This window comes from Myotis yumanensis, unplaced genomic scaffold (assembly GCF_028538775.1).
Source record: "Myotis yumanensis isolate MYYU_CA2020_CCGP unplaced genomic scaffold, mMyoYum1.0.hap1 SCAF_5, whole genome shotgun sequence".
Classification (NCBI taxonomy): domain Eukaryota; kingdom Metazoa; phylum Chordata; class Mammalia; order Chiroptera; family Vespertilionidae; genus Myotis; species Myotis yumanensis.
In genome coordinates, this window is record NW_027223756.1 from 66,273,190 (window position 1) to 66,298,727 (window position 25,538).

The following is a 25,538-nucleotide window of genomic DNA, read 5'->3' on the forward strand; positions in this document are numbered from 1 at the left end:
ATCATTATATAGAAGATTAATAATTTAGTACAACTTTAGAAGAGATGAAACATGTGCTTAGAACATGTCCAAACTAGAGGCATGCAAATGATGAAAATATATTATTTTTTTTACATTTCTTTTTTTTCTTGAAAGAATTAATCAAAGTAGACATCATGGAGGGAGGAAGGCAGAACTTCATTGAAATTCTTTACACTAATTTCACACTCATTTTTATTTTTAATTATATATGGGGCCATTCAGGTATTAGGATCTGCAAAGGTCTTACTCTGAACCTGTGGACATCTATCAATATTGGTGAAGTGGCCACTGCTGGTGGTAATATAGGAACCTTCCATTGTCTATACAGGACAATTTGCTTAGCAATTTTAGAAATAGCTTTAAATTCTAGACCTAATACTATTTGTCTCATCTCCAATGATTTCCTATCATTCACTCTTTATTTGGGCCACATGTAATTTTTTGTAGTTGATGTCTTTTCACATCTTCATACCTTGTGCATGCAGACCCCTAACAGGTATGCTTTCTTCCCTTCACCCAAAAGGCAAATTCTATTCATCCATCAAAATCCAGATTAAGCCCAAGCCAGTTTGGTTAAGTGGACAGAGCACTGGCTTGTGGGCTGAAGGGTCCCAGGTTCAATTCCAGTCAAGGGCACATGCCTGGGTTTCGGGCAGCAGCCGATCAATGATTCTCTCTCATCACTGATGTTTCTATCTCTCTCTCTCTCTCTCTCTTTCTCTCTCCCCCTTTCTCTCTGAAATCAATAAAAATATATTTTTTAAAATCCAGATTAAGTGTCATGGACTCTCTGTGATGCTTTCATTGAATTACCTCCCTTTACAGATGTGATTTGCATGTACTTATCTTACTTCCCTTGTCACAACACATTCTAATCATTCCTCAATATATCAATCCATTTAATTCTTCCAAGGATTCTTCAGAGAAGGGATGGCATATTTTCTGTGAGGGTTTAAAAGGGCACACATAATTATGTAGAAACAAAGCAGCATTTTCCTCATTGTTTTGACATATTTTTAGTCTCAATGATTATAAATTTTATAAACATTAAAATATAAAGTGTACAATTAGCCAAGAGACTTAGATATATACACACATGAAGAGTGTGTTTTTGAAATTATACCATACTTTAGCAATTTATTACTTTTCCCAAGTGTTTTCATATGCGTTAAATCATTTGATATTAGTAACAATCCTCTGATTTTCTGAAAGAGCAAATATTGTTCTCATTATACAAGCTAAGTAACTGAGTCTTACAAATTTATGTGCATATAGATAAGTGCAACATGCTCTCAATCTATATATTTTTCTTAATATCTGATAATATTTCTGTTATTGGATAGATACATGTAATTTATTGAAAAAATGCCAGATCCTGCATATTTAAGATATGTTTAATCTAAATGTGACTCAGTTGTCAAACAAGAATATTTTTTTTTAAGTTTCAACATAAATTTAAACAGTGATAGCTATTGACCATAGAAATAATGATGATTAACATGTATTATGTATTTGATGTATGGTAATATGAACTAAAAAAACTTCATATGTACTAACTTATAACCCTCCCACCTGACATTATTCTGTAAATACTAACATCATCTTTTTTTACAGAGTCAGAAAATGTGGACAACAGAAAACTTGCCCAAGGTCACTTAGTGGTAAGTGTCAGAGCCAGAGTTCAAACTAATCTAGCAGCAAGTGATAGTCAGGGTTCAACCTCAGGGAGTCTAACTGCAGAATACAGTAATCCTATAATACCTGAATTACAGCAGCCAGATCTAACTGCATAATATTCAACGTTAGGATTCTGCTGTATTGAACTAAATAAATGACATCTCTGCTATGTTTATGGAGAGTAATAAGGCCCTTTAATATTACTATGTATTGAAGCATTTTTTAGCTATACTTTGGTTGAATGTATCTAGCCCAGGAGTCAATCAGATAAATAATATCAGGCTTGGATTTTCCTATGATGTTATTAGTACATAATTTAAGAACTTTCAGAAACTGGTGCTTATAATCTCTAGGACTCTCTGAGTCACAGAATCTAAAAATCTCTGACTACTCATTCATGTTTAATCAGTATCTCAAAAATAGCACACAGTGATAGTCTACCATGTCTCAAGTTATTTCATAATTTTTCTAAAAATTTACAGAAGTTTGTCCTTATATACAACATTATTTTAGTTGAAAGGGGCTTAAGAATCATGCCAGCTCTCATGCATAATCCCTCCAATAAGGTACCTGAGCTTTTTTTATCCACTTGTCTATTGATGGGTCCTGGGGTTGCTTCCAAGTTTAAACTATGGTAAATAACTCTGCAATGAACATAGAGGTGCATATGTCTCTTTGAATTAGTGTTTTGAGTTTCTTCAGATATATACCCAGAAGTGGAATTGCTGGGTCATAATGAAAATGAAAATACAGTAACCCCAAATCTATGGGATGCAGCAAAAGCAGTCCTAGGAGGGAAATTTATAGAAATACAGGCTTACCTCAAGAAACAAGAAAAATCTCAATTTAAACTTCTACCTAAAGAACTTTAAAAAAGAACAACAAAGCTCAAAGTGAGAAGGAAGAAGATAATAAAGATTCAGAGTAGAAATAAATAAAATATAGTCTAATATATATATAAAGTCTAATATATATATATATATATATATATATATATATATATATTTTTTTTTTTTAACCCGACTCATCAAGCAAGAAAGAGAAAGGGCACAAAGAAATAAATTCAGAAAAGAAAGAGGAGAAATGACAACTGACACCACAGAAATGCAAAGGATTATAAAAAATACAAACAATTATATATCATCAATTTGGACAATTTGGAAGAAAGAGGTAAATTCCTAGAAACATACAATCTTCTAAGGCTGAATCAAAAAGAAACAGAAAATCTGAAGAGACCTATTACAATCAACAAAATTAATTAAGCAATCAAACAAACTCCCAACAAACAAAACTCCTCAGATGAATCACAGATGAATTTTACCAAACATTCACAGAAAAATTAACACCCATCCTTCTCAAACTATTCCAAAAAAGAACTCAATAAGAGGAAAGGCTCCCAATATCCCTGATGAACATGAATGCAAAAATCCTCAACAAAATATTAGCAAACTCTATTCAGCAATACATAATATCTTAGATTATGTCAAAACCCAAGTACATGCACTAGGTTCTCTGACTTTCTTTAAATGGGCTTTTAATGGACCACTAAGAAATGGAGGTTGCTAATCATAACAGGCAACTTACCACAATTACTCAAATTAACTTTGTACAGTTAGGATATATCAGTTTCTCATTCTTTTAGTCATATTAGGATTGGTCCTATCTTACTGTTTATTTAATAACACTTTTAGAAACAAAAACAAAACAAAAATAACTGTTGCCATATTAAACCTACATACAGATTTAAAAATCCATTTCACTTTCAGTAATATCTTTTTAAAGTTATAAAATATTCATGTAACTATATAAAATAGAGACTGCAAGAAATAGTTCCATTACTATTCACCAAGTTGTTCAAGCTGCTACATTCAAACAAACAAAAAAATCTAAGAAAATGCTTGCCTTTCTATTATTTTGCCCTCATGTCTGATACCTATAAAATGGTACCCAAATCTATCTTCTTTTATGACTAATTTTTTTCCTAACAGTATTTAGATCACAAACTTTTAAAATTTCCTAATAATTGGATTACTTTAATTTAAAAAAATTTCATTGACTAGAATTTGAAATGACTATATATAGTCATTATAGGTATAAAAAATATACTCAAAAGTTGAAATCATTCTTAAATATTTTCTAATGTTTATATGAAGATATTCTTTAAGTATTTATTCTATTATCTTCATGTAATTTAACACAATCAATGATAATCCTAAAAAATATGGTACAAGTGATATTGTAAAAGTAGCTCTGAAGGATGAAACTGGAGAGCATTATGCTAAGCGAAATAAGCCAGTTGGAGAAAGAAAAATATCACATGATCTCACTCATATGTGGGATATAATGATCAACATAAACTGAGGAACAAAAATAAATCCAGAGACAAGGTAGCACTGAACAGACCGTCCAACCTCAGAGAGAAGGCAGGGGAGGGGGATGGATAGAGACCAACCAAAGTACTTGTATACATGCATCTTAGCATAACCACGGGACACAGACACTGGGGCAATGGGGGCTTGCCCTCTGGGGTGGGAATACCAGAGGGGGGCGGGGGGGGGTGAATTGGGGAAAAAGGAGACATATGTAATACTTTAAACAATAAAAAAGTAGCTCTCAAAAATATTTAGAAAACATAAATATCTAGCAAAAACATTTTGACGTTATTCTAATGTGTGTTTATTTGTTGTTCACTAGTATCAGCTGTTGTTTAATGTTAAGCAAGAAATGGGAATTCTAGTTTAAAACACAAACACAATTGCCAGAAGTATTCATTTAAATATAATTAATAAAATAAAAATCTCATGATCAATTTCAGTGTCAATTTGTGGATGGAGGTCCTAGAAACATCTGACAACCAAGTGACCTGAGACCTAGACCAGGGCCACCTGGGGCTCCTCAGCCATCCCCTGTCCCTTGGAATGGGCCTTCTGCCTAGGTTATGACACTAGGAGCCACTTCAAGGCCTTGAGAGTAATGTGTTGTTGAAACCATCTGGACTATGTACATGACTAAACCCTATTAGGGCCGCTGTATAAACTTTTAAGATTCTGGTGGGTAGGTGTAGAGATCTACTTATCTTGCTGATGCCCAAGACAACCGTGATATGCGAGCTCCCTTCCTTAGGAAACCTACTACCTCCCAACCTGGAGTGCTCTGCTTCTTTCTGCAGTCTCTCTTTGTCCTCTGAGTATGGGGACCAGTTTTAAATTCTACCTGGGGGAGCTCCCGAGGTTATGAACCAACACAAGCATAATAAATCAAAATATCATGGTTTTCATACAACTAAATTTAACTTGTATTATAAACCTTCAGATCCTGAAAGTCTAAGAAATTAAGCATCTAATTCTTGAATCTTAAAAAAATTTACAAAAGAACACTAAATATAAATACCATACTATAAAGTTAATAAGCAGTCACCCTAAAAAATAGTAAACTTCAAGATGATGTTTCATCACATGAATTTGTTCATCTAGTGCAGCAGTTTTCAACCTTTTTCATCTCATAGCACACTAATGACTAAAATCCTATGACATACCAAAAAATATATTACGATTTTGGCCCATCTGACAAAAGAAATAGGTATACTAGTAATCGTGATTCATTCACACTGGACTGCTATTTCTGTGTTAGCTGTCATTTTTATTTTTATTTTTTGACAGTTTAAAGGAAAAGAGGTCAGTGTCCTTAACTACGTAGTCAGGTATTGGATGTTTTAAAAATTCTTGTGGCACTCGGGTTGAAAATCGCTGATCTATTGCATTGCCACAGATGACATGATTCAAATAGCTGAATTTTTATTATAACGACAAAATACTTCAATCCTATGCTGCTATACTATAAAATGCGAGGGTAAGATCATAAGTGGAGCACATGATTTGATTTCAAACTAGGTTCTCAAAGGCCTCGTTTCTGCTTTTGATTTTATGGGAACAGATACAGCTTCCATGATAGTTGGTTGAGGATGTTTTCCAAGATATAAATTTAGAAACTGTTTTAAGAAAATAGGAAAGCATAAGAGAGTTATGCAAACCACTCAGTAGATGGTGGTTATAATTCTTGGCTTTGGCTTTGTATTTGTTGTTATTACTATTTCTATATAGTTTAAAGAATAAAACAGCCACAAACTGTAGTTGTCATCTTTCATAAGTAACTTTAACCTATGTTATAGATTATAAATCTGCTGTTTTTCATTAGATTTTAGGTTTTCTTAAATTGAATGCATAACAATGTAAGATTAAAAATTAATCTTGCCGAAACCGGTTTGGCTCAGTGGATAGAGCGTCGGCCTGCGGACTCAAGGGTCGCGGGTTCGATTCCTGTCAAGGGCAGGTACCTGGGTTGCGGGCACATCCCCAGTAGGAGATGTGCAGGAGGCAGCTGATCGATGTTTCTCTCTCATTGATATTTCTAACTCTCTATCTCTCTCCCTTCCTTTCTGTAAAAAATCAATAAAATATATTTTTTTAAAAAAATCTTAATTTATTTTTAAAATAAATCAAGTAAAAAAAATATAAATTTATGTGAGGAAATATAATTTCAATTTCATTTGAGATAACAAATTATAAATTTTTAATTCATGAGATAAAACCTCAGCCTACATAATATATCTCAGAGTATGTATGTCTTTTCAATAGGTGTTTCCCAAATAATTGGTTTTTACATATTACTTTTATTATAAATCACATTATAAATCCTTTCCACAGACACTCTTAGAAAAAAAAAAGACCTCTATAAATTTCCCCTTTATATAATGTTACATATTTGATCAGTTGCCCCCTGAACTCCTCTTGCACTTGCTCTGATGGAGATTACACCCAAAACCTGGGTACGTGCCCTAACCAGAAATCCTTTGGTGTACAGGATGATGCTCCAACCAACTGAGCCACACCCGCCAGGGCAAGGGTGGCTAATTTCTTGATGACTTATGGGAAAAACCCAGAAGCCTACTGTTGACATTTTCATAGTAATTATGTATCAGGAGTTGGCTCCTTGGAAGAGAAAACATGTGTCATATGACACAGCAAGCCCTTGCTGATATTCCTGGTTTGTTTGTTTGTTTTTGTATTTTTTTTACTATACTTAAAGTAATATTGAAATGCAATAATGTTTATGTTAAATAAATGAGAGCTTAAATGCAGAAATCAGACATTTAAGAAAGATTATCTATATATAACTCTCTAACCACTGTACTGTACACTTGAAACTAATCCTCCTATATAATAAAAGACTAATATGCAAATTGTCCCCACCTGTGGGAGTCTGACAGACTGGGAGTTAGACGTACGCTGACCACCAGCGGGCAGCGCAGAACATGGTGGGTGTCAGTAATGCGGCGCTGGCAGCAGGCGGCAGTGGAGAAGCTGCGGGCCCCAATGGGCCCGATGAGAGTGGGACCGTGGCAGGATGGTGGAGGAGGAGAGCAGGTGGCGCTAGGCCAAGGCAGGTGCAAAGGGAGGCCCCGGCTGGCAGCTGGCAGCCTCTAGGGACCCTACCTGTGCACGAATTTTGTGCACTGGGCATCTAGTATAAAATAACTAGTGGCCCAGTACACAAATTTGTGCACATTGAAAGGAAATTAATTAGAAGAAATATTTTAATATTGCTATTCACCCTTTCTCTATAATAGACGTGTCAACCAAATTCATGATTGACAATGACAGATCGAAACACACGCATGTGATTGGCTCTAGTGAGAGCTTTACATGTATTGCACATGCATGAGTCAGCTTAGCTTTTTATAGATATAGAATAAACTTGCTTAATTAGACCTGCTTTCTGATTTAGCTAAACTTTTTCCAGCCCAGTGAGGCAGCCCAACTTCTCTTTCAGGTAATTGTCAGCAACACAGCAGTAAATATCAGCACAAAGCAGATTATTATTGTAGATCACACAGGAAGAACAAAGGGTAAAATATTTAACTGCAGCAGTGTATGACTATATTCTGCACAGTGAGAAAACCTGGACTCATTTTCAAGGCCCACCATTTCTTCTTTTCAGTTGGGTCAAGTTTCTAAGCTTTCTAAATCTCTGTTTTCTGGCTAATGAAAAGAAAATAGGATTCCACTAAGTCCCCTATCTACCTACTCCAGGACTTCTGTGAGGATCAAATGAGATGAGGCATGGAAAACACTTCACAGACATTTGGTTAAAGTGTAAAATGTTTCCACTTGTGTATAAAGCAAGTCATGTTCCTGGGCTGAAGAAACTGCAAGGAGGCTAGTCATCGCTACGGAGAGGAAGCCAAGCATTGCTACACGACTTCATTAACTTGTGCCCACAGCAACTGTTTCTGGGCTGGCCATGGGGTCTCAGCAGCATCGGCTGCAATTTGGTGGGGTGTCACTCCGGGGTGGTGGTAGGGCCTGTGTCCCACTTGGGGGAAGCCAAGGGTTGGTTTGTCAGCACCAGGAACGTGGTGCCGGCCAGTGTGCACCATGGCAGCTCCTGCGTTGAGCATCTGCCCTCTGGTGGTCAGTGCACATCATAGCGACTGGTCGGATGGTAGCATATTAGCTAAGTGACTATATATATATATATATATATATATACACACACACACATATATATAATGTCAACTCTAATTGAAAAATAAATAAGGAAAAAGACTAAGTATTGGGAATGAACACAGGTTCCATAAATGACATGCTCAATAAAACCTTTAGGAAAAATATAAAATAAATTGTGTTATCAACTATTAGTATTAACCTAGGTTTTGATACCTATATTAACTATTAACTCCTATGCTTGATGGGAAAAGACTGGTTACCACTTCACTTGGTCATCGACATATGACTTTGTTTCATGAATATTCCTTCTATGCTCCTAGGCACGGACACACCTCTTAGGAAGCGTGGCTCTCCACTGCTAACAATGCCCCTCTCCAAGTGCTTTGGGAGTGCAGAAAAGGGTAAGATTGCATTTGACTGAAAATTATGGAAAGGATTAGGAAAAAAATAATGTAAAATGGATCATGAAAATGAGAATCAGAAAGGAGAAAAATAATAGGGCAGTTTTCATTCCAGATGAATAGCAAAAAAAAAAAAAAAAAAAAAAAAAAGGCAGAAAGTGTAACAGAAAGATAGATGATAACTCAATTTGATGGGTATGCAGCATGCAGAAAAGGGAAAATAAGGATATGAAAGCAAATATGTTTTAGAGGCAAGTAGTAAAGGGCTCCTGGATTTGGGGACAGGAGATTTGGATTTTATTTGGTGCTGCCATTTAAAATACAAAGCTCCTGGTGAGACCTGTCTGTCACCAGGAAGATCCTGGCTGCATACCAAAGAACCCACACTGTGATATCACCTGACGAATTCACCACCGTCCAGGATCTGGCCTTCAGTCCCAAAGCCTCAGAAACCTGGTTCTGTCAGTAGAAAACAAGTGTCAGCGTGACTGGCACATTCTCTCCCTGAGGCTGAGCTACATGAAAATCAGAAGTTTGCTGGGTGAGCATGAAATTAGAGACAGAATTTTTTCCATCCACATGTTACAGAACATTAGACCAACCATTAAAGGGGCCACTGTCTCTCTCTCCTGAGCACTGCCAAAGTTTGACTAGGTGAATTGTTTTTCTCTCTCAATTCAGACTCCTTCTGATGAATAATCTTCCTCAAAGTATATTTTATGATATTCAAACAGCTTACAGTAACTCTAACAGACTTAGGAATCACATAATCTCCCTCTACGATGACTATAAATATACATGAATTAATCTATTTTGTGGAAGTTCCACAGTCAACTCCTGGAGGGCAATCATACTCCCATTTTTTTTCTCCAAAAGTCTATTATTGCAGCAATATGCAGTTCTGCTCTGTGATAATTAAAGGATAAATGGAAATTTTTGAACAGAGAAAAAAGATCGGTGCTAGCACTAGCTGGTTTGGCTCAGTGGATAGAACGTCGGCCTGCGGACTGAAGGGTCCTGGGTTCGATTCCTGTCAAGGGCATGTACCAGATCCCTAGTCAAAACCAATTGATGTCTCTCTCTCTCTCATCCTCTCCCTTTTTTTTCTCTAGAATCAATAAAAATATGTACTCAGGTGAGGGTTTTTTTAAAAGATCTTTGCACAGCTTTAAATTAAAGACTGTCATAAGTTATGAAGAAAAGATTGTAATGTACAACTCAGTTACAACCATGTTGCCAATAATCACAGCAGAGATTTACAAATTAATTCCCTATGTATTGTATGCAAAGTTGCATGTATCTGGATGTTTCTGGGGAAAGTGGTCAGAGCTGTCTTCAAATTCTAGTTTCTATGCTCCAAAATGATTAAGGATTTTTAGCTCAGAGGATTAGCTTTGGAATAACATCGGTTTAATCAATGTAGAAACATTTTATTAATTATGCTGCAGAAGCAAACACTCATAATTGGATATTAATACAGGGAAGTCCTAAAGTAAATATAAAGATCAAAGCATAGAAATAAACTTCTATGCCAAACTAAATACACATACAGAAATTGCTTTATTCTAATGGTTTTGTTAAAAAAAAAAACACACATTCATTTGTTCAATAACATGAGATAAAATATATGATGCCATTTTATTTGGCTTTTATTAATAAATTTGGGTTTAAAGAAGAAAACAAGTTTGTTTAAAATAATTTGAATCTCCTTAACCAGCTGGTCAATTTACAAAATTATATTAAAATGTTACAAAAAGTTGGAACATAAACACATTCTATTATCATACCTCTTTACACAACATAATTTGGTTTCTATGTGATTTAGCCATTACTTATTTAAGAAAGAAACTTGGAAATGAACATATAATTTATATTCATTTTTAAAAAATCAATCTTAGATCTATTCACAATAAAATAGTTATATGTAATACCAATATTGCTCTATCTCTATAAAAATTAAATTGTAGAATTTTTATCATGCCATCTAAGAGAAGGCTATTTAAATGTATAATTTCTTTCAAGTAAAAAGAAAAGTTAAACCCACAACCACATCACAGTCTAACCCAACAACAAAAAAATGAATAAAAATTAAATTACATATTCAAGTAGAAGAATTAACAACAAACATGGTAAGCCTACCTACACCTACAGCTACCTACTACATACAAGGATAATTGTTCACAAAGAACTTATCTTTGAAGTCCAAGATGACAGGCTCTGGAGTAATAAAACTGGAAGGCCATTCAGGGACACAGAGGCAGACCCATTAGAAGTCAGTGAATTGTTTTTAAGTAAAAAATGTGTGTTAACAACAAAATAACTGTCCCAGATCCCGATGGGCATTATCTCGGCCCTATGTTGATGTTTTACTTGTGATCTTGGTAGCAGGGGTAGTGACCTGGCATGAGACTAACCCCAGAGATAGTTTGTCACCTTTGAGACTGATGGCAAGCTCGCTCTAGTACTCTAATAAATCCAACAGCACATGTAAACAAAGGGGCATTCATTCTCAGAATAAACAAGATTTTTGGCAGCAAAGGCCAGGTGGCTTTCAGCTACTCAGAGCAAACAAAGCCGGCTGGAAATTGGATTTCCAGATCTCACGCACTGACCTATAAACTGCTGAGGTTTTTGATGATACTCGAAACTTGATACGTGGCATACATTCAAAGTACATTTTTTTTCAAAGACTTCTTATTCTAATGAATAAAATAAACTGATGAACAAAACAGATCCAGAGACACCAAAAGCATGGAACAGACTGTGGAATCTCAGAGGGAAGGCAGGGGTGGGTGGTGGGAAGGGATCAACCAAAGAACCTGTATGCATATATGCATAGCCCATGGTAACTGACAATAGCATGGTGAAGGCGTGGGGTTTGGGAGGGGGCAGGCTAGAAGGGGTCAATGGGGGGGGGGGACAAAGGGACATATGTAATACTTTCAACAATAAAGATGAAAAAAAAATGGTGCGGGATGTCTTCTCCTATCTTTACTACAAATTTGAATTACACATGTCATTCCCCATTGGCAACTTCCCCATGTTTTTAAATTTTTTACTTACCAGAATATGTAGGGGAGGGGGAAACAGAAACTTTTGATTCTAAACTTATTTTAAATGATAATAACGTTAGCAAGCAAAGTTAGCATATTTGGTCAACATGAAATTCTGGGGATAATGTGGCCAATGTGTTGATCTACATAAAAATATCACTTTGACTAGGGTTACTTTCAAATTTCAGAACTTCCTAACAAGCACAGTAGGTATTTTGTTGGTTTGTGTTTAGAATTTTGGTCTATAAGCATGAAACTTATTCTTTTGTTTATTGGTTGATTTGAGAGAAACATTGACTTGTTGTCCCACTTATGTATTCATTGGTTCATTTTTGTATCGAAATGCAGGATCGAACCCACAGCGTTGGCATACTGGGGCAACGCTCTAACCCAGTGGTTCGAAACCTGTGGGTCGCAACCCCTTTGGCGGTCGCACGACCCTTTCACAGGGGCCGCCTAAGACCATCCTGCATATCAGATATTTACATTCTGATTCATAACAGTAGCAACATTACAGTTATGAAGTAGCAACGAAAATAATTTTATGGTTGGGTCACAACATGAGGAACTGTATTTAAAGGGCCAGAAGGTTGAGAACCACTGCTCTAATCAAACTGAGCTAGCTGGACATGGCACAATAGCTCTTTAAAACTAAAGAATACAGCATTTCAACTCAAAGAAATTATATTTCGTGTCACTGAAACATTTCTCAGGTAATAGCAGGCTAATGGATGTTGATTCAATGTCCCAGAGAAGTTTTGCCTCGGGGGAATGTTCATTTTAGATGAATCTGACTGCCTCAGGGACACTTGAGGAGAACCTCAGATGTTGCCAAGGGCACCTTAACCAGTCTCCCTAGAAGACTAGGAGGTTGCCTATAATTTCATACTATGCTGTATGCCATGAAAGGCCTATAAATATTCTCCTGATATTCTAAAACTGGTTCTTCAGCAGATGCTAATACCATGTGCCAAGGCAATTAGCAAGCTCATATTTCAGAGTATCCTGCTCAGAGTACCCTACGTAAATGTCTTGAAAGTCACAAAGCAGGCTGGTAGTAGAAAAGTGAAACTGAGCTGTGGTTAAGGGGCTATCAAATGGATATTTTGGGGAACTCTATCTAGTAGGTCTTTTACCATATTCAGGAAGATAATGCCCTATCGTGCTTTATAGATTTGGAGACACAATTAGATTGTTCCATTGTTGGGCCCTCTCCTTCTTTCATTCCTGCTAAATAATGGGCTTTTCCTTATTCTATGAATAGAAACCCACAGAAGTATCTGGAACACTCAACTTATTCCAAAATTGACCATATAAATCCATTTTATATTTTTATCAGAGAATATTTCATGTAATCATTTATTTCATATAAATACTTAATGTAAAAGTTAGCATCAAATAAGTTCGGTATTATTTAACTTCAGTAGCTACAAAATATAGAAATCACTGTATATTAATGTATTCATACGTTCCTCAGCCTGGCAGCTAATTAATTTTGCTTTTGCTACAAAACTCTAACAACAAAGAATCCATGTTCAATGAAACAGTTCCTACTTAGTAACTTAATTGAAATTCTAAATGGAGAAGTCTCCAACATATTAAATAGGCAATAAAATGACTCTAAAAACTAGATCTATTCTAACCTATCTTATGTGCTGTATCTAAAGAATTGAAAGCAGATCCTGAAGAGATATTTGCACACCCATGTTCCCAGCAGCCTCTTTCACAATAGCCAGAAGGCAGGAGCAATTCGAGCGACATCTATGGCTGAATTGATAAACAAATGTGGCTACACACACAGTGAAATGCCATTCAGCCTTTAAAACAGAGGAAACCCTGCCATTTGCAATATCATGGATGAACTTGGAAGGCAGTAAAAACAAGCCAGTCATAAAAAGGAGAGGGACCACAGGAGGGTTCCAGGGCGTGTCCGGCCCTTCTGGCACAGTCCCCATTGGCAAGCTAACCTACTGGTCATTGTCAGTGCGCGTCACAGCGACTGATCCAATGGTCGAATGAATGGTCGGACACTTAGCATATTAGGCTTTTATTACATAGGATATCTGAGTCATTTGATAATCTGAATGAGTACATTTTTACCATTATCACCCCCTCTAGGTATAATGAGTCCAAACTTAAAAGTAGCCTATTCATATAAACTATAGAAAATGTATCCATTTACTTATTTTAAAAATTATTTGATTAGAGTAACAGCTAGGAATTCAACTGAAATATTATTTCTAATTAAAGTGCCTAATAAAGCTGCATCTACTCATAATTTGAATCTATAGTTTCCCTAACATTGGTTTTCACATTATATTATCTAATATTCTGGTTGATATATGTAGATATATAGAAATAGATACAGATATATAGATATACATATAGGTATATAGATATATAGAAATATAGATATAGATATATTTAATTATTACATAGTTAGAAATATTTAAATTTCAACATGATTAGTACAGACAGTTGGAGTTTTCAGAGAATAAAATAAAAGAAACAGATTATCTCCATTATATAAAGTAATCTAGCAAAGTTTAAACATAGTTTATTTTACTTTGTGTGTATAAAAATATTGATAAAGATATAGTATTATTTTATTAACAAAATATTAAAACAATCATCTGAAAATAGGCACACTGGCATACAGTTAATTTCTAAAGTAATATAAAGAGTATAACATAAAAGAAGGCTATAGGAAAAAAATTCACATACTTGCCACTCTCTCTGAGTTTGTGTGTAGACAATATACATATATGTATGTATATTAAATTTAAATTCCTTTCCTAATTTATGTCATTAGTAAACCAAAATATCAAATTATAACCCTAACAAAATAATAAAATTACAGATTGCTGCAACTGCAAGTTACTTAAACTTTCTTTTCCATAGTTAAATGATATAATTTTAAAACTCAATAACATTGTTCCTCAGGAAACAGTCATGAAAACAAAATCAGGAGGTTTTTTTTAATTATCCCTATTTCACAATAAGAGTGATAATACTGACTAAAGATACCCAAAGCACAGAAACTACATATAAAAAAGGAAAGAGTACCTCACTCATATTCTAAAGATCATTATTTTTTTTATTAAATGTGATTATTTTTAAACCATTAAATGGACTAATGAAATGTCATGGTACTACTGTATTTCTGAAGGAGGGAATAAAAGTTTGCATTAAGCCATCATCCCTGGAATCTGAATAGAAAAATCAGCTGTCCCTGTTTAGAAGTGGGAGACATTTCTGGTTAAGGCCATTACTTCCTTGATAAAGAAAGCAGCTTAGTGAGTAGGATATGGAAAGCCAGTTAGTCCCATTGGAAGGACATTGGGAAAAGCACCAACCCTTTGGAAGAAATACAGGGTGGAGTAAAAGTAGGTTTACAGTTGTTCATATGGAAAATAATACTATAATTAATAAATAATTATAGAGGAATAAATTATTTCACATATTCATATCTGTAAACCTACTCTTGCCCACCATGTATGTGACTGCAAGGACAAAATGGTTTTATAAAGACTTTTTATCTACCTTTCCACCTTGTATACTTGTACACTATAGTATCATTACTGTTATTAATTTAATTATAACATATTCTGAATTGTGTGAATAAAATGCTAAGCAAATTTATATAATCATCACTTATAAAATAGTCATGCCATAAATACATTTATGAAAAAAAGGATAAATAAATACTAAAGTTTTCATTTTGCAAGGTAGGAGTTAACCACCTCTTTAAAAAAAAAACACACACACACAAACTGATGGACAAATAGTGCAATGCACCATCTCTGCTTCTGGTCCAGCCAAGGAGCTCAGCCATTTCCAATGTCAGCCATCTCCCATGTCATGAAACACATCTGAAAGCATGAAGCCTCTCCGGATCTGGCACATCTGGCAGTAAGTCCTCACTTAACCTCATCCATAAGTTCTTAGAAACTGTGACTTTAAGCAAAATGGCATAAACATATAAATCAATGTTACCATAGGCTAATTGATATAACCAAGAGTTAAGTTCCTGGAGCATATTTCTGGTTTAAAAAAAAAAATCACCAAAGTTCTAAGTAAAGACCTAAAACTATTTTGTAACATAGAAAATGTAGTCAAACAATACTATTGTAATAACTATATATGGTGACAGTTGGCAGCTGGAAACATCAGGGGGAACACTTTGTAAAGTATATGATTATCTAACCACTATGCTGTAGACCTGAAACCAATACAAAATAATATTGAATGTAAACTGTAATTGAGATTTTTTATATAAATTTTTTAAATAGGAAATAAAAACCCCAACCTAGACTTCTAATATTAAACAATGAAATAAAAGCGAGCTATACATACATTTAAGAAAGATTTTTAAAAAAAGTAAGATCATTGTTTTCCAACCCATTGATCCAGTTCAGGATCACGGGTGGCTGGAACCTCTCCCCATAGCTCAGGGCACAAGGCAGGACTCTAGCCTGGACCAACGCCCTCCCACCGCAGGAAGCACTCATATACCCACACTCACACGGACTGGGATGATTTAGAATACCAATCACCTAATGTGCACGTCGTTAGGATGTGGAAGGAAACATGAGCCCCTGGAGAAAACCCACGCAGACATGGGGAGAATGTGCAAACTCCACACAAACTGTGGCTCCAGGCCGAGAATTGGTATTTTTTTCTTCTCATCAATGTTAAAACAGAACGATATTGAATGAAAAGACATTATTTAAAGAACTGCTGGACTAATAATGCTAAAATAAATTGTTTCCTTTGCTTTCAGGACTAAGCGCTGTGTGAATCCAGCAATGGCATCATTTCCAGATTTATTCCAGGGCAAACTACTTACATTAATGGTCTTGCCTTTTTTCTTTCTTTTCTTTCTTTCTCTCTCTTTCTTTCTTTCTTTCTTTCTTTCTTTCTTTCTTTCTCTCTCTCTCTCTCTCTCTCTCTCTCTCTCTCTCTCCTCCCTCCCTCCCTCCCTCCCCCTCCCTCCCTCCCTCCCTCCCTCCCTTCCTTCCTTCCTTCCTTCCTTCCTTCCTTCCTTCCTTCCTTCCTTCCTTTCTTTCTTCCTTTCTTTCTTCTTCTTTTTTTTTTTACAACATTGGCTCTAGTGAGTATTCTGTCCTCCTCCTAAGGGAATGGTAGCTACATTTTAATTCCTTCCCACTGATCACCATTATCTACCTTGCACCAGAACATTCTGGACTTATGACCAAAGATAACTAAAAAGGTAATGCTAACGGATTTCACTAGAAGACAGGACTCATCAGCAGATGCAGGCTGGCCTTAACACCTTATGTGGATAGTTTTCTTTGTTTCTGACCTGTAACATATCCTCTTAGACAGGAGCACACTACTAATGGTTCTTAAGCTCCTACACCCACAACCTTAGGTACCAGGCACTCCAGTTCTACCCTGAATACAGAACAGAGGAATGTTATGAAAGTAGGGAGAAAGAGATTGAGGGCAAAGCAAACAATTAACAGGAAATGATAAAAAAAATTCTATCAGTGGGCACAGAGACTATTCTCAAGAGATATTCTGATGTTGAAACAGTTACAGTAGCTACTAATATTTTCCTCCCAGAACCTGATTCACCTTCTTTCTTTCCATATTAATCCTTTCCCATTAGAGATGAAATTGGCTCATCTCTCTTATAGCCAGCTACAGCCACGTCACTAAGTTCAGGCCTTTGGAAATCACACAGAAGGTAATGGGTGACAACGTTCAAGTCAATTCTAGGACGAGCTGCATGTCCTAGACCAGTGATGGCGAACCTATGACATGCGTGTCAGAGGTGACACGCGAACTCATTTTTTTGGTTGATTTTTCTTTGTTAAATGGCATTTAAATATATGAAATAAATATCAAACATATAAATCTTTGTTTCACTATGGTTGCAAATATCAAAAAATTTCTATATGTGACACGGCACCAGAGTTAAGTTAGGGTTTTTCAAAATGCTGACACGCCGAGCTCAAAAGGTTCGCCATCACTGTCCTAGACTTTCTCTTAAATCCTTCCTACTGTCAATTTATGGAGAACCCTGAGAGAATAACCCTGGAAGTCCAAGCCTGGACAGCTCACTTCCTGATGGTGATATGGTTGGGCAAATGAAATTCTGTCTTAACTCAGGCACTTGGGTCCAGAGGCCCCTTTTGCAGAAACTTAACCTATTTCTAAGTGATACATTGGCAATTGTAAGAGAGACAGAAGGGAAAGAAAGAAATCTGGACACTGTGTACAATACCTGGATTCAGCCACATAACCTTTCATTGAAGCAGAGCAGTTGAAAAAGAAAGGGAAGATATTGGTCTCTGACATTACTTAGCAGGCAGCACGCAAACATTTAAAGACTTTAGAGCACCAAAATTATGTGGTCAAAGAGAAACTATGGAAAAAGAATTGGATGAAGTGGCAGAGGGACCACCAACATGCATACAATTAGCATCTACTGATACCACTCTAAATATGAACATGACAGCTTTGACATAGCATACACAGCATGTCCACTTTGGTCCATTGGGAACTCATGGGCTAAGGCAGGTTAGTACATGAAACCTTATATTCTATAAAAAATTAAATGTTCATTCAAATTACAAAACCAAGCTGGAAGATAGTCAGAAATGGAAGCAAAATGGTTAATAAAAAGCAATACAGTTCAAAAAGCCTTTATTAATGACAGTTCAATTGGCAATGCGCATTTAACACAGTATTCCTTCACTTAGTAGATATTTTTCTAATGCTAACACTGACCCAGTCACTGTGCTAATGCTTAGTGAACTGTAGGAATTTGAGAGGAGAGAGAGAGAGACTAAAATATATAGCTGTAGAGAGTTCACAGTCTAATAGGGTAGCCAAATATGGCAACTAGGAGGGGTGGAAAAGATGAAAGGATTTTCATAAATGGTAAAGGCATGTAAATACTCCAGCTTGTAGGAGTGGGGCAGGCTGAGAAGACAATTCACAGATCAGTCTTTAAAAATAGATAAATAAAATAATTCTGGCCCACCTCATGAAGAATAAAGTTGTATAACACCAAATGCCACTCTGAGTCAGAATCATGAGATCTAAAAGCAGTCTTATTGTAAGAGTAGGAAAATAAATGCTTTTATAGCAGTACACAGTGTTCCCTTTGTATATCTAGCTAAAAAGTTTAAGCATATAATCTCAAACAAGCTGACTTCCCATAAAAACCAGAAGGCATACAGCGACCACACATATACCAGCAAATGAGATTATGTTCTGAATTTTTGGAATAAAATATTTCATCAGAAACAAAACAACAACAAAAAACAAACAAACAAATATGCCAATAAAATATGCCAATAAAAATACCTAACAGATGTCTTAACATTTTAGGAATATCTTCTTCTAAGTGGCATAGAAATATATAAGACAATATATAATCTCCTTGATTTTCTAGTTATTATAGCTGTTACCTATTTGAAGACACACATATACAAACATAGACCTACTTATGCATACCTATAATCATATATGACATATATACACACAGAACAATGTATTTTTTTTAATATATTTTATTGATTTTTTACAGAGAGGAAGGGAGTGGGATAGAGAGTTAGAAACATCGATGAGAGAGAAACATCGACCAGCCGCCCCCTGCACGCCCCCCACTGGGGACGCACCCGCAACCAAGGTACATGCCCTTGACTGGAACCGAACCTGGGACCCTTGAGTCCGCAGGCTGAACGCTCTATCCACTGAGCCAAACCAGTCAGGGCAACAATGTATTTCTTAAACCACTTAATTATTATTTCCTAATAATTCACTAGAAATTATGAAAGCTACAGAGTTAAAGGTGTTGCACACTTCCCTTTAATTTCTGTTAGAATGAACCCATACCAAATAGACTACATTTCCAATTCAATTCATACTTCCTGTTGGGGTCTGATGATGTGATACCAGCCCTTCCTAACAGCCCTCTCCTTGAAACCAGCAGATCAGTGGGCATCCTCTGACCTGCCATTCTAATGTGACATCAGACTTGACAAAACCAGTCTTAGATCCTGCCTGGTGAGTATGGTACTGGTGGTGGCAGGTGGGGGTAAGGGGGAAATTAAGAAATAGGGATGTAGAGATCTTCCCAGAACCACTGCTTAACTAGGACCCAATAACAAGGATAGAGGACAGGATGCTGCATGGGGCTAGCCCTCTGTTGCTATAGTAACTCATTGTCTGCCCAAATCTTCAAAGATTGCCTAATGCTTCTTTCAAGAAGGCAATTGCCTCTCTCTTGATTACATCCCCAGATGATTTAAACAATATAACATTGCATGCTATAGTCTTTACCAGCTCTGATCTGTAAATATGCATACTATATTCAAAGGCTTTTATGACTTTTTAAACACTCTGTGGCCCATAGTCAATCAACGATCAAAAAGAAAGAGAAACACTCATGAGAATGCAACAAATTAACTGTGAAGAATTCCCATGGAGAGACTACAGTTCTCAACTATGATAAAATATAGATAATAGTTACCACAGTTAAAAATACTGTTTCATGATGAGAAACACTAAAAATGTGTGCGTTTTTATTAGATTAGGTTTCCCTACCCCCCCCCCCCCCCAAAAAAAGAATAGGTTCTCCATTATTGAGAAACTATTCCTGAACAGAGAGAATAGTTGGTTATATGTTAAATTTCTTCAAATTAGTATTAATTCTTTAATTTTATTTTTGGTACACTACTTTTTAAAAAGTTAAGTAGCACAACATTCTTGCCTACCATTAATATACCACAAAGGTAATCATTGCACTATATGCATGACATCATCCCCATTGTTCAACTTAAATATATAACTTTATTCGTCAATTATATCTCAATTGAAATATCTTAATTTAAAAATAGTACCACAAAGGAGGAGCCCTCAGTGTTAAGGTTATGCTGGCTATTCAGGAAACAGAACCATGGTACATCACAAATCTAAGGGAAGTACTGAAAGCATTCTTTCAAGATTCTCACTGTTTGAATTTTAATGCTTTTTAAAGCAATACAGTACTTTACTTGGAGTAGGCAGAGAAACCAATTGTCTTATTAACTTTTTAAAAGCAAAGCTGATAGATTCTCAGGGGGCTTTATTCCTTATAGCCACTAATGCCAGGAAATATCCCTTCAACAACCATCATCTCTTAAATAATCTGCCCACTCTAGAACCTCAACTTAGATGAAAAAGGGAAATACAATAAGTTAGGAAAAGTCTACTTACTATAAATATATCCAAAGCAGGCATTTTTAAAAAGTCAATTTATAATTTGATTGCCTCTGAGACACTGTATTTTACATTTGTTCATTTTACATGTCCTTTAACTTATATTAAGGTTGAATTTTTAAAGGTGACTTGTAATGCTTTCCTACTGCTTTCAATATATCTAAAGAATATTAAAAATCACGTAAGGGATAAATGTAAACTGAAGTTGATGGTGGGTTTTGCAACACAAATAGTAACCATTTCTTAAAACAACTTTCAAAATGAGCCTCTGGTTTTTTGTTCCTTTGTTTTATCTAAAGTCAAATAATTATACCCCAAATATAACATGCTGGTTCTAGTTACTATACTTATTTTTAAATGTGTTGACTTCTCTATATCTTTAGGCTAAACTTTTATTTTTCCTAACATAGGAATTAAGATATTACAGGCATTTTTATGCAAATAACAAAATATATTAATAATTTCAAAGGGATAAAAGTTCTCTGTTTATATAATCACATTTTATACACTTTAAAGGGCAACAAAACTTTTTCCAAAGAGCAATGCTACTATAAAGTGGTCAAAATTATTTGGAAGTTTCTTCTATATTAATAGATATTCTTTATAAGCTGGCATTTGGTTTTATAATTTCTCTGTTTCACATGGAGGAAATTGAGAAAATGAGTCATCAATGACAGAGCTTCTGGTCTTCATTCATCTACTCTCCCATAACACTTTCTATCCATGTTCTTTATCCCTAAAGCCTTATTATATCTGATATATTATATATTTACATCAGATATAAATCACATGAATTTAAAAATCTTAAATACTTGAGATTTGAATATCAAGTATTATTCAAAACATTTTTCATATATAATTCAAAAGGGGATATACTTCAAACTTTCATCAAGAAGTTACTTGTACGATAATGTTGACTGTGTAAAACAGTCACAAAACAAAAGGTAAGGATTAATTCTAGTATTAAATATGCTAAAGTATCCAAAGTTTTTTTTTCCCTAAGTGAAATTAGTTATATTTTTATAGGACAAAAGCACTAAATAGAAGTACATCAGCAAACTGTTTCTAAAAGAAGTTCAGAGTTCCTTCTTTCTGTGCCTTCATATAAAGTGAATATTCAAATCCATTACTTCAGATGTCAATGCTGATGCAGAACAGTTAAAGGTATATTCATGCAGTACAGATTTCAAGCACTGCCTCATAACCATGGACTTCCAGCTGAAATTGAACCAAAAAAAAAAAAAAATGAACAACATCCTTAAAGAGACAAAAATATTACTAAGCTAGTGATTCCCAAAAAGGGGAAAGAAAATATGTAAATTATGAGTGGGGTGGATGGTCTAAATAAGGATTGCGTATTATGTACTCTGATGATTTGAGGTCACACTGTCAGCATGCATTTTAGCATGTTAATGATAAGCAACAGGTAGTTAATGGGGGGAAAAAGATAGCACTTGTCTTCTCCATGCCCTCTGGAAGTCAACCTTACACAAATGTAATTACCTTCCTAAAGTAAACCATCATTATATTTTCATGTGCATCAAAACAGTTATTTGCCAAAAATACTTCAGTAAATCCCTCACTTAAATTTAATATGTAATTGTGATGAATTTCCCCCAAAGGTCACATAAAAATAACTGAAAATACTATAGCAATAAATAGTCTATTCCGTCATTATATAAGTTGGCTGAATGACTCCTAGAATATGTAATTCATTCAGGCAACTCAGCTTGCCTAAAAAGTTTAAATCAAACACATTTACAAACTTCCCAAGTATAGACCGGTTGCTCATAATAATTCAATAAAGTAATTTGAATAAAGTCAGAGTAGTAAGCTATTTCAGATTTAAAATATATTTTAGAGATGAAAGTCTAAAATCCATTTTTAAAATATTTTAACGCAGCCATTAAGAAATGAAATGCCATATGTGAAGCATTGTTCAAATACTGACTGAATGTCAATATTTTTCCAAGTGAGGGCATGATAAAGGGAAATTCTTCCCCGGGTTTAGAAATAATTTCATTTGTTCGCTTGACTTTATTTTTTTTTTTTTTACTTTTTTTTGTATTCAATATTAGCATAAACAGAAATAAAACAAACAACGTGTGGGGGGGTTGCTTTTGCAAGAGCACTCATCTAGCAAAATGTTTAAGCCTTGTTCACAAAGCATGTCAGCAAAGCCCTCCATTAAGTGCTATCATCATTATCGTTTTTTCATCCGCATACCCATGCCTAGTCTAGTATTAATTAGCTACAACTAATTTTAAAGTAAAAAAAAAAACACACACACACACACAAAAAAACAGCGTTTCTAGAATCTATGTGCCAGAATCAGCTACATGTTAGATTTGGCTTGTCAGCTAGTTCACGTGAGGGGTGTTAAGAGAAGGGGTAGAGGAGCCAAGATGAAAACTAGTCTATAAGCTTCCATTGATTTTTCCCAGATGGTGACAGTGTGCGAACTGATGAAAGAAGTTAAGTCACCTGCACGTAGTGTACTGCGGCTGGACTCCACGAGAAATTCTCTCCCCCGTCACAGGAAGGGGTTGGCAGTGTGTCTGTGACTCCCTCTCGCTCCCTTTCCGGCCTTTGGGGTCTAAAGCGTGGGCTGGGGACGGTAATCAACCTCCTCCCGGGACAACGCAGTTGGATGCGTGGAGAGCAACCGCGCTCTTGACGCGGAACTAGCTCTGCTGCTGCTTCATTCACATCAGGTGGGGAAACAAACGATCCGAGTATCAGGGTCCCTGGCTCCACGGCAAACTAGCGTCCACTCCTAAAAGCTGGCTGGGTCAGGAGAACCCGAACCCGTCAGGGAACACCCCAGGGCGGTCTACAGATTAACCCTTTCGGTGCTACCACCTGAGGACTTGGCTTCCACGCCACCGCCTCACCCCGCAGATTTCACGGGGGTTCATTTTGGGATCCAAGGCAAACACGTTCTGTTTTAAAGTGCATGCCGACGCACCCATCTGATCAGCAATTTTATGCCATCAGGAGCAGTTCAACTTCTGCCAACTGGTGCCGCCCCACAACTCCCCCCCCACACCCCCCTCCCGCCCTTGGAAGAGCGGGCATTTATAAATCTTACATCTTCCTTCCTCCTCCCTCCAATTCCTTAATGGACCATTAGTAACGAGATCGATCCCAGTTACTTTCGTGGCAATGCATCGCAAAAGCACATCCACCGTGTTGACTAGTGCCAGAAACACCAATGGAAAAGTTGAGCCGGGCGAGCCGGCACTTTGCAAACCTTCGGAGGCCGGAGGGGAAGGGGGACCGGGCGGTTGGGAACCGGGCGAGACCTGAACTCCGGGGCCGCGGGCCCGCCAGCCCTTCCCGCTGCACCGGTCCGGAGGGGGCAGCGGAACTGCCAACTTCCCGGCCGCCGGGCACCGCGGCGGCTCCTGCAACCCCGCTGCCGGGCAGACCGAGCCCCGTGCCCACCCGCTCCCGGCCGCCGCGGCCCTCGCCCGCAGCCGCGCGCCCCGTGCGCCGGGGGGAGGGGGTGCGCAGCACTTACGTCTCGGAATTTGTTCCACTGCCCGACCTCCTTGTCGTACTGGGAGATGGTGGTGAGCCATTGTTTGTCATCCAGGAAATTACCGCCGTCCGACCGCCCCCCGGCCGCAGCCACGGCCGCGGCCGCCGCGAGAGCCTGGCTGCACCAAGCGGCTGCACACACACACAGCACGGCCGGCACCTTGAGCATCTGGGAGAGGAGACACAACCGGGGGGTGGTGGGGGGACAGTGTCAGGCAAGGGGCGCGGAGACCGGGAGACCCTGGAGAACGCGCGGCGGGCAAGGACGGGGAGAGGAGGGGGACAGGCAGGGACGGGCTTTCCCCCGACACCGGCACTCACGGACGCAGACCCGCAGCCCCGGGGGAGGAGAGGGGGGGTGGAAGGGAGGGAGCCCCGGCCGCGGCAGCCCGGGCCGGGCCGGGGGAAGAAGGCTTCCCGGCCCATCACCTTGCTGTGAGCCCGCTCGGTGCTCGCAGCTGCGGCTGGAAAGGCGGCGGGGCTCGGCCAACTCGCAGGTTTCAGGAGCCGCGGCTCGCGTCGCCGTCTGGAGCGGTCCACTCAGCTCCCAGCGCCGGGCGCGCTCCCCGCATCTCCACTCCCCCCGCGCGCTGCTCTCCGCTCACTCCGGTTGGCTCACCCCCTCCCTCCCCCAGCTTTTTTTTTTTTTTTTTTTTTTCCCTCTCTACCACCTCCTCCTATCCTACCTTCCTCTCTCGCTCTGGATAGGAGCTGCAGTTAACTCCGGATGCGCCGCTGGCTGGAGGCAGAGGATGCGCTGCTCTTCGCCTAAGAATCCTTAGCAGAAGAGGTTCTGGGGTTCGCCACACAGGACTGACCATCCTCTCTGCTCCTGGATTTATTTAACGCGACGCGTGCTGCACCTCTTTTAGTTGCCTTGGCTCTGCATTTACCAAGTCAGATCTGGAGAAAACTTTATGCATCAAGAGGTTTTGTCCTGTAAACCTCTTGGCTGAGCTAGGACCTAAGGCAAAGCCATCTCTCATATTAGAGGGTAGAATTCTGAGAGAGAGAGAGAGAGAGAGAGAGAGAGAGAGAGAGAGAGAGAGAGAGGAAGGAAGGAAGGAAGGAAGGAAGGAAAAGAATCGTGACCAGATAGG

General features: G+C 37.5%; 1 protein-coding gene across 2 annotated transcripts in view; it reads right to left on the reverse strand.

Moving 5' to 3' along the window:
* The window catches only part of SPOCK3 (SPARC (osteonectin), cwcv and kazal like domains proteoglycan 3), a 328,026-nt gene extending 302,707 nt beyond the window's left edge, over positions 1-25,319 (reverse strand). Inside the window, exons 1-2 of one of the 2 annotated variants that reach the window (XM_070415434.1) lie at positions 25,125-25,319; positions 24,419-24,607 (exon numbers count right to left, since the gene is read on the reverse strand). In XM_070415434.1, the coding sequence (XP_070271535.1) occupies positions 24,419-24,607; positions 25,125-25,259 (324 nt within the window). In that variant the 5' untranslated portion in view covers positions 25,260-25,319. Of the gene's footprint in view, positions 1-24,418; positions 24,608-24,867; positions 24,974-25,124 lie in introns of those variants that run through there. The other variant, XM_070415435.1, reaches the window with a different exon arrangement.
* Between the last annotated feature and the right edge of the window lie 219 nt (positions 25,320-25,538).